The sequence below is a fragment of the Lactuca virosa genome, chromosome 6 (genome assembly GCF_052849685.1).
Source record: "Lactuca virosa cultivar CGN04683 chromosome 6, Lactuca_virosa_CGN04683_v6, whole genome shotgun sequence".
NCBI classification, from domain to species: domain Eukaryota; kingdom Viridiplantae; phylum Streptophyta; class Magnoliopsida; order Asterales; family Asteraceae; genus Lactuca; species Lactuca virosa.
Genome location: NC_136431.1, coordinates 188,236,668 through 188,245,124, shown reverse-complemented (window position 1 = coordinate 188,245,124; position 8,457 = coordinate 188,236,668). Strand labels below are relative to the sequence as shown.

The following is an 8,457-nucleotide window of genomic DNA, read 5'->3' as shown; positions in this document are numbered from 1 at the left end:
ATTAGAATATTATACATATACTTATTATAACATAAAACATACAATATTATTCTGATGAAATTTTTTACATAGAGACTTTAATTTTAAACTCGTCTAATATGCGAAAGATATTATTACCATTACACAACATAAACTACAAAATTACATGTATTATCATTTAAAATATAACTATTGTTCAACCACAATATTGTTTTATGAAATATTCACCAATCTTTAAACATTCAAACCATAACACTACTATTTACCAAACATTCAACCATACATGTTATTCAAAATATAGAAAATATAACCAATATTCAAAGATAAAAAGACTCCAAATTCATTAACCATTAAATTCTTGCAAATATTTTATCAATTTGATCAACAATCTTCATTTCACTGCCTCTCTTCATACACCAGGTTAAGATGCTTTAGTCGGTCAGATTTTGCAAACTCCTTAGCTTCGTCAATTAGTTTATATGTAGGTTACCATCCAATTTGGCTGCATCATGAAAAGTAAAATCAATGTAAACAAATATTTATCAGAACAAAATACCCAAAATATACAAACTACAGTTAAGTAATAACAAAAATCAAATGTTTTGTAACATTCTAAGAATATCATTCACCGCCACACATTTCCAAACTTCCATCAATTCTATTTTTGGATACCTTCTTATGCTTTCTTTTCTATTAATCTTTTCCCTCTTCATCTTATACCATAGGTTCTTCAATATTTTTTTCTTCTTATTTTATCTGCATTAAAACATATATCATAACTTTATTAAAACAAAAAAACTAAAACAAATGCATTATTTCCATAACTTAATATAAAATCAAATATAAAAATATGTACATTCTAAGAATAATCAACATCGTGAAAAGAAGAATATAACACTTAATAATATGTTAACTTAGAGTATTTATGTCAAATATTCATATTCATTAATGTGTTTAATGTTATACATTGTCCTTTATTTCACGTTCTGATAAAGATCTATCACTTGAACTATCATTGTTTTCTTAATTTTAGTATCAAATTAAAAACATATTTTGCTCTTGATTGAGTCATTCTTGTCACTTGATATGCATCAAAACATACACCATGCTTCTATTAGAACAAACTACTAGAATATTCACACTAAATACCATACTACTAGAATATTCACACTAAATACCATAAACCAGAATAATACATGAATTTGTTTATTAAATACTTGCAAAAAACTAGAATATTCCTATTATAAAGCGTAAAACTACATTCTAATAATAATCAACATCATAGACTCTCCAAATAAAATATAATGAACCTTTCTTTGAATTATACATAAAGTTATGATAAAATAAACTCTAGTATATTATAGTATTAACATTATTAACCATATACTTCATTTTATTAATAATTAATATTATACATTCTCCTAATAAAGTATAAAGAACTATTCTTTGAATAATACATCAGGTTATGATAAAAGAAAATATAGAATGTTAAATTGCTCTACAAATAGAGTTTAACTTTACACAATAAAGTCATTGGTGTATGAATTAGTTCTGATTTATCAAAGTAAACAGTAACATCCGATTGATCAATAAACTAACATTTGAAACCAAATTTATGAAGTAACACCTAACTTAACAAATCAGAATACCTAGAATATTAAGTTACCAAACACTATTTTACTAATATTTTTACTCGATCCTCGAAATAATCAAACAAAGTAACATCTATATTAAATTAAGAAGTACATTATGACTTATCAGACTATCACGTAATAACAGTTCATACTTTAAAATATATAGAATTCTGTACTGTGTGGAAGTTCAAGGTTTATATAGAAATCCAAGAATGTAACTGGTGCAAATATGTAGAATATGTTATCAAACATTCAATTCATTGAATATTTTAGAAATTAATCATCAGTTTGCAACCTGTTTAGCAAAGGACTATTATACTAACATATGCAAAATATTTCACATTCCACAAAAAATATGCAGAATATATAATATATTATATTAACATATGTAGAATACTATACATTCCACATTACAATTTATAGAATAATAAAAATATCACACATTCATATTTTAAAATATCTAGCATATTGTACTTCATGGAACTGCAAGGTTAATGTAGGATTACAAGGTGTTTAACTGGTGCATATATGTAGAATATGATACTAAAATATGTAGAATATTATGCATTCTCATTACAAATTCAAAGAATCATTAGAATACTAGACATTCAAATTTCAAAATTTAAAGAAAGTTATATACAAAAAGATATAACATGGTTTATTCACATTTCCTTTGACTTCATTGACACAGAAAAAAGAAAATTCTAGTTATTTGGAGTAGATATGAAGTGAAGTAAAAAAAGAGATATTATATGAGAATTAGAACCTGAATCTGATTATGTTGAACCAGTCATTCTTGAGATCTTGATCCAATTTCTTTGATTCTGTAATGCTAGGTGATTGAAAGCTTGATTAGGGAACATAATCAGAATCACAAAGTAGAAAATATGAATCAAAGTGAATAAGAGGATTTTTAGGGTTCTTCAATCGCAAATCTCTCATGTAATCAGAATAAGGGTAATCACAATGTTTAAGCATGATAGGAATTTGATGGTTGAAAGAAAAACTTAATCTTGATTTACCAGTTCTTCAATCGAGATTGTAGATCAAGAAAAAAAAATGATTTTTAGTGTTCATCGAGGCGGAGGGTTTTGTGCTTGAGAAAAATGAAGAAATGTTTGAATCATGATGCAGATAAATTATACTATTATACATTACCTGAAATGACTTAAGCTGAATCCGATTCTGCATCCATTTGTTCGAATAATAAATTTGGATTTCTTTTGATCCAGGAACAATTTGTGCTCGAGCGATTTTAGAATCAAAATCAGAATGAAAGGATGATAAAATCAGAGCATTCAAATTCGAATCTGAAGGAAACATAAGATGTTGATGATCGAGATTGAATCAAACGAGATTGAATCAAATGGGTTTTAGTGTTCGTATCGAGGTTAGGGTTTTATGAATCAGAATGAAGAAGATTTAGAAGAACATCGCATGTTTTTTTATGACCCGAATGAAATAGAATGTAAAATTCCATTTCTGCCCCTCCGTGCCTTATTCTAATCCTAGAGTTCCATTTAATTACAAAAATGTCACCGCCTACTTGTGGTTCATTGTGGTTTAATTTGATTTAATTTAATCCTTTGATTATTCAAGATGAATGGTCAAGATTTGGTCTCTTTGTCTCACAAAATACTATTGTCTCATATGAACCTAACCATATATATATATATATATATATATATATATATATATATATATATATATATATATATATATATATATATATATATATATATATATATATATACTAGTGGTGGACCCGCGCAAAGCTGCGGTGGCGAATAATTTCTTTAGACGATATGTTTCTTTTACAAAAGTGTTATGTTCGAAAGATAGTATATTTCTAAAACAATAGAATCCAACTTTGGTGTTATTTGTGACATGATACATCAAATAACCGATAAAAAGAAACGGTTTAAGGCGGCACAAAATATGAAATATGCTAGCGATTCAAACAAAAATAATAGAATTATATAAAAAATACACAAAATATGAAAATATGTAATAACACATGACTGGTTATACATTATTTTTTGCCGATAAGTTTTTACTTTCGAAAACATGTTATGTTCCAAAGAATACACAATATATTGGAAAATATCATTTACCATTGGTTTTTTAATTCTCTCCGAAAATCGGAACTCCAACACTTTCAAAGCAATATATATTGAACCTCCAAATTGTCAAACTTAAAATAATTCATTGTGAATGTTTTCTTTTTTATGATTAGTTATTTATATTCTCATGTAATCCGTACAATGCAATAACGACAGATAATTAACTTTCTGCACATAGTTTCGTTTCGATTATGTTGAATTTTTTCGTTTTGTTTAACCAAACATGTAAAATATTTGGTTTTGCTGGTTTGGTTACTACTCATGATTTCTATTGTGAACTATAACCGAAAAACATATATTTATATATTTTATTTTATTTTGGTGGTTCTTTTCAATTTTCAGTTTAAGTATCTAATGGAATGACAAAATTAAAATGTTTCTCTTTTTCAATTAAAATGTCTTTTTATCAAAAAAACTATTTCATTTTTTCGGTTAAAACATCGTCTAAAAAAAGTATATCGTTTTTGGGTTTTTTTTCCATAAAATACCTTATATTTTGACTATTTTTTATTTTTAGATCTAAAAAAATTATTTTTCGAAAAAAACAAAACTTTTACCGGTTACTTGTAACTCAAGCTTGAAGGTGTAGTCATTTGGATAAAAGGTTTCATGTATATCGGCACCTAAAAGTATAAATTTCAATGTTAAAAAAAGGGAAAATGGTTAGAATTTTCCAAATTTCAAAAAGATGAAAAAATCTCAATAAGATACCTTGACATTAGATTTTTTTTTAATAGCATGTCGTCACCATTGCCTCTCTAAAAATTGTTGCAATCAATTATGAATAATCAACTAAAAAGAAAGGTTTCCCCCTTGTTTAAGAGTAACAATGTCCCTACAATCCATCGGTTGAAACGAATGTTTCCCAATCACATTTGGTCTTTGAGAACCTGAGCCATTTGACTTTCAAACACATACATACACAACAAAAGGAACTTGTTGGAGTAAAAGAGAAAAGACTAAGTATATTCACTTATAGCATTGTGCAATGCCATAAAGGGTACCTTGACATAGAAATATAGAAATATGTTAAACAGAGAGCATGTGTTTTCAATATACTAAAAATTGAATCGAGTTCCTTCACTTTTGACTTCATCTCTTCAACATACTTTCCTAATCCCAACACTTCCACACCATTCAACTGGATATGTTCTTCATTCTTTTTATAAATCTCATTGCTACGTTTTACAGCTTCTTTCCTCTTTATAAATTCTTCCTTTCTAGTTGCTTCTACATTTTTACTCATATGCTTCAACACATCCCAGCACATCCCAAGTAGTGGTCAAACAAAAATGCAAATCACTGGAATAAATAAAAAAAATGAAATAATAGTGAGACAAAATTACAAACCCTGTGAGTATTTGAGAAAGAAACCATGTTTTTCAATTAAGCTATAACACAAATATATATCAGGTATAATCAAATTTGAAACTAATTTATACCTGAGTTTTGACCACTATGTTTTGGCATATGACTTTATTTTATTGACGGTAGCTACTCCAACTTTATCGGTTAAAACTGCAAGATCAATTCATGAACCAAAATAGTAAAATTGAAACTATAAAAAGAGGTGGAGTCCATATGAGAAAACGAAGATGATGGCGATTTCTAAAAAAACAAAAAAAAAAAATAGATATCTAACAAATAAACTTTCGATGTCAATAGAGTTAATTAAAATGAAAAGTTTAAAACCTGAAGATTAACATAAAACTTTAGACCTTCCAGCTCCATAAAGAACAACCAAAAAACCTGTAAAAGAAAAATCAAGATCTGCAAAAAAATCAGAATTGTTTAGTTTCTTGTAGAAAAAAACCTAAAATAAAAAATATGAACATGTTCTTCTTGACATATCTATCCCAGATCCATTCATGTTGTTGGAATGTAGAAAATCAAGATCTGCAAAAAAAATCAAAATCTTTTGTTTGTTGTTGGAAAAACACAAAATCAGAAAACAACAACTTGTTCTTCTTGACATACCAGACCATAATATATGTTTATGTTGTTGGAACACAAGAAATCGAATAATAAAAAACAGAACCTGTTGTTCTTAACCTTTCTAGTTGTCGTAGTCTCAAGAAGGAAAGAAAGAAAGGATAGAGAAGATGAGAAAAGTAGGAGCAGCGCAGCAAAAATGAGATAAAGAGGGAATTGTGAATTGTTGGTTTAGCTAGAGATAATACCACGTGGGAAAACAATTTCTATTTTTGTAAGTTTTTGAATTTGTGAATAAGACGGGAATTAAAGAATGAGATATGATTGACTTCGTTATCTGTACTATAAACTTAATGGAAGCTTAATAGTTTGAACGTCTTAAATTTATTTTTTAAAAATAGTAAGGTTTGCATCATTTTTATCTTTCGGTGAAAGTTTGGTGTCTTTTGAGACTCCCAATACAAAAGTAATCGAGATCTGTCGTGTCCAAGAATCAGCATGCAGCAACAACAACAAAAAAACACCTCTAAAATATACGATGACGCCATAATTAATAAGAATAAGATTTAATTAAAGAATTTCCAAACTACAAAACAACACCACCACATACATTACGATTACGTTACGTTATCTCCTTCTCTCAATACACTGCCATTGAAATGAACCCCATGCCCAACATTGCCCACGTGCTCCAAATAAATCTTTCCTGTAAAAGAAAATGTTGTTGTTAAAGTCATAAACTTTATTAATTTTAACCTTTATCATAAGATATTCATTTACTTTATTTGATACCTGTGATAGATACATTCATGCCATTTTCAATATAAAAAGAGTGATCCTTGAACAGGATACATATATAGCCTTATATGACATTTTTGGTTGGATAATGTTCGGAATAAACAAGTATAATCACAATATTTGTATTTATAAATTAAATGAAATTGTAAAAAAAATCTATGGTTTTATCTAATTAATTAAGGACATAAAACGACGTAGTTTGACAAGATGAGACATGGTTCAAACTTCCAAGTGCAACGTCCGTCATTGAAGGGTGCACTTCGTGAACAGTGAACTGTCTACGTGTATTAACATAAACGGTAATATGCGCACGTTAGCAAAATCATTACCCTGAAAAAGTGGGAAAAAGGTGAACTCACCGTCGACGACGAAATAGCCAGGTATCCACTCGATGAGTTCGCCGGCGGCGATAAATATATCGAAGGTCCATTCGTTCCTGAGCTGCTGCTACTACTACTACCACTACCTGTGCTTGTAGAATTGCCACTGGAAACCGCGATTCCGGAGAATCCTAAACCATACGACGGAGTTCCGTCGGGTTTAAATAAACCGTAGTTCCTTTCCGATGTCGGTCCAGGTTTCATGTTCTCGTTGAACATAGCAAACACGAAGATGTTTAAATCGGAATTAGGTCTCGCCGGAGTTCCTTTCTTCTGATTGATTAGCTTCAAGAGGTTTCCGTTGTACTTTTTCGCGTTTTCCGGTGACGCTCCAATTTCATCTTCGTCTCCTTTCGACGGCCATCCAGTCTCCGAGATCTGAACCGGGAGCTTCTTGTAACCTAGCGATGATAGAGCGGCGTAGACCGCATCGATCTGTGCGAACAACATGTTATCGTAATGCAATTTGGTACCTGGATCAACGATTCCAGCATTAGGTTGAAACAGAACGAAATCAAGCGAAACTTGCTTCGGATCAGCTTTGTACGCGAAGAACGGATAAGCATTGATGAGGAATGGAGAGCACGTTTTCGAGAGGAAATCTAAGATCGGAGCGATACATCCTTTCAGATCTTGCCGGAAAGCTCCCGTCGACGGCGGATACGAAGATTGAAGAATAGCAACAGAATGTGCAGTGGTAACAGTAACCTGACTGTCTAATTTCAGATTCACAAGAGCAGTATGTACACTCTGCATCGCCGGAAGCAAGCATCCAGACAGAGAAGTATCATTGAATGTCAATACTTCATTTCCGACAGCAATGGAGGTGATTTTAGTCGCCGGGAGGTAACACTGAACATTAGCCTTCACCCAAGCTTGAGCATTAGCTGGATCTGTCATCTTCGAAAGGTACTCATTACCTAACCCCACAATAAACTCAACTCCAGTGTTTGCAAAAGCTTTCAGCACCTTAGGATCAGCATCATAGAGCTTCACCCTAGTGGCACCAATGGCTTTTACCAACGGAACCACATGCTCCGGTGAAGGAAGATTGTTAGCGATCTGTCCATAGTTTATCCCTACCGAAGCTACCAACACAGGCAATAAAAACCCTACACGAAACAAGAACCAAAAATCAATAGAAACGTAAAATTGGGGGAAAACACACAAGAATTTAAACACCACATTACCAGTAAATAGAAGAGCAAGCTTTGAATCTTCCATGGATGAAAGAGGTGGAGAAGATGGATGAGGTTTTGGTTATGTGTATGATTGAAAGGTGGGGAGAGTGACAGCAGTAGAAGTAGCAGAAGTGTTTAATTCTTGGACGTTTCTTCTTACTTCAGTACAAAATAATCAAGAATCAGTGTATGATGAGTAGAGTGGTGATGAAAGATGAAAGATGAAAGATGAATCATGAAACTAGTGGCTTATAAGTTATAAGATAATAAGATATAACTCCAGTCGACTCCAGTCTGTCTTCTAATCAGTGGGCCTATCAATGGATGCAATGCAAAATACAAATCTACCAAAGGTAAATCGTAAACCTTTCTTTTTATTGGGCTCATTTCTATCATATTTTTTTTACTTTAAGAGTTCGAGTATTTTAAT

The 8,457-nt window shown here is 30.7% G+C and overlaps 1 protein-coding gene and 2 long non-coding RNA genes across 3 annotated transcripts; all 3 read right to left on the bottom strand.

Moving 5' to 3' along the window:
- Nucleotides 1-415: 415 nt before the first annotated feature.
- LOC145118803 (uncharacterized) lies at nucleotides 416-4,340 on the bottom strand. Its single transcript, XR_013713507.1, has 3 exons — nucleotides 4,294-4,340; nucleotides 652-735; nucleotides 416-481 (listed from the first exon to the last, which is right to left on the bottom strand). It is a non-coding gene; the product is annotated as an uncharacterized LOC145118803 (long non-coding RNA).
- Nucleotides 4,341-4,491: 151 nt separating this feature from the next.
- On the bottom strand, nucleotides 4,492-5,422 carry LOC145118802 (uncharacterized). Its single transcript, XR_013713506.1, has 2 exons — nucleotides 5,179-5,422; nucleotides 4,492-5,038 (listed from the first exon to the last, which is right to left on the bottom strand). It is a non-coding gene; the product is annotated as an uncharacterized LOC145118802 (long non-coding RNA).
- A 796-nt stretch (nucleotides 5,423-6,218) lies between these two features.
- Nucleotides 6,219-8,245, bottom strand: LOC145118801 (glucan endo-1,3-beta-glucosidase 11-like). The gene is made up of 3 exons (XM_079054467.1): nucleotides 8,037-8,245; nucleotides 6,826-7,958; nucleotides 6,219-6,374 (listed from the first exon to the last, which is right to left on the bottom strand). Exons 1-3 carry the CDS (start codon nucleotides 8,068-8,070, stop codon nucleotides 6,309-6,311), a joined length of 1,233 nt encoding a protein of 410 aa, XP_078910593.1. The 5' UTR covers nucleotides 8,071-8,245; the 3' UTR covers nucleotides 6,219-6,308.
- Between the last annotated feature and the right edge of the window lie 212 nt (nucleotides 8,246-8,457).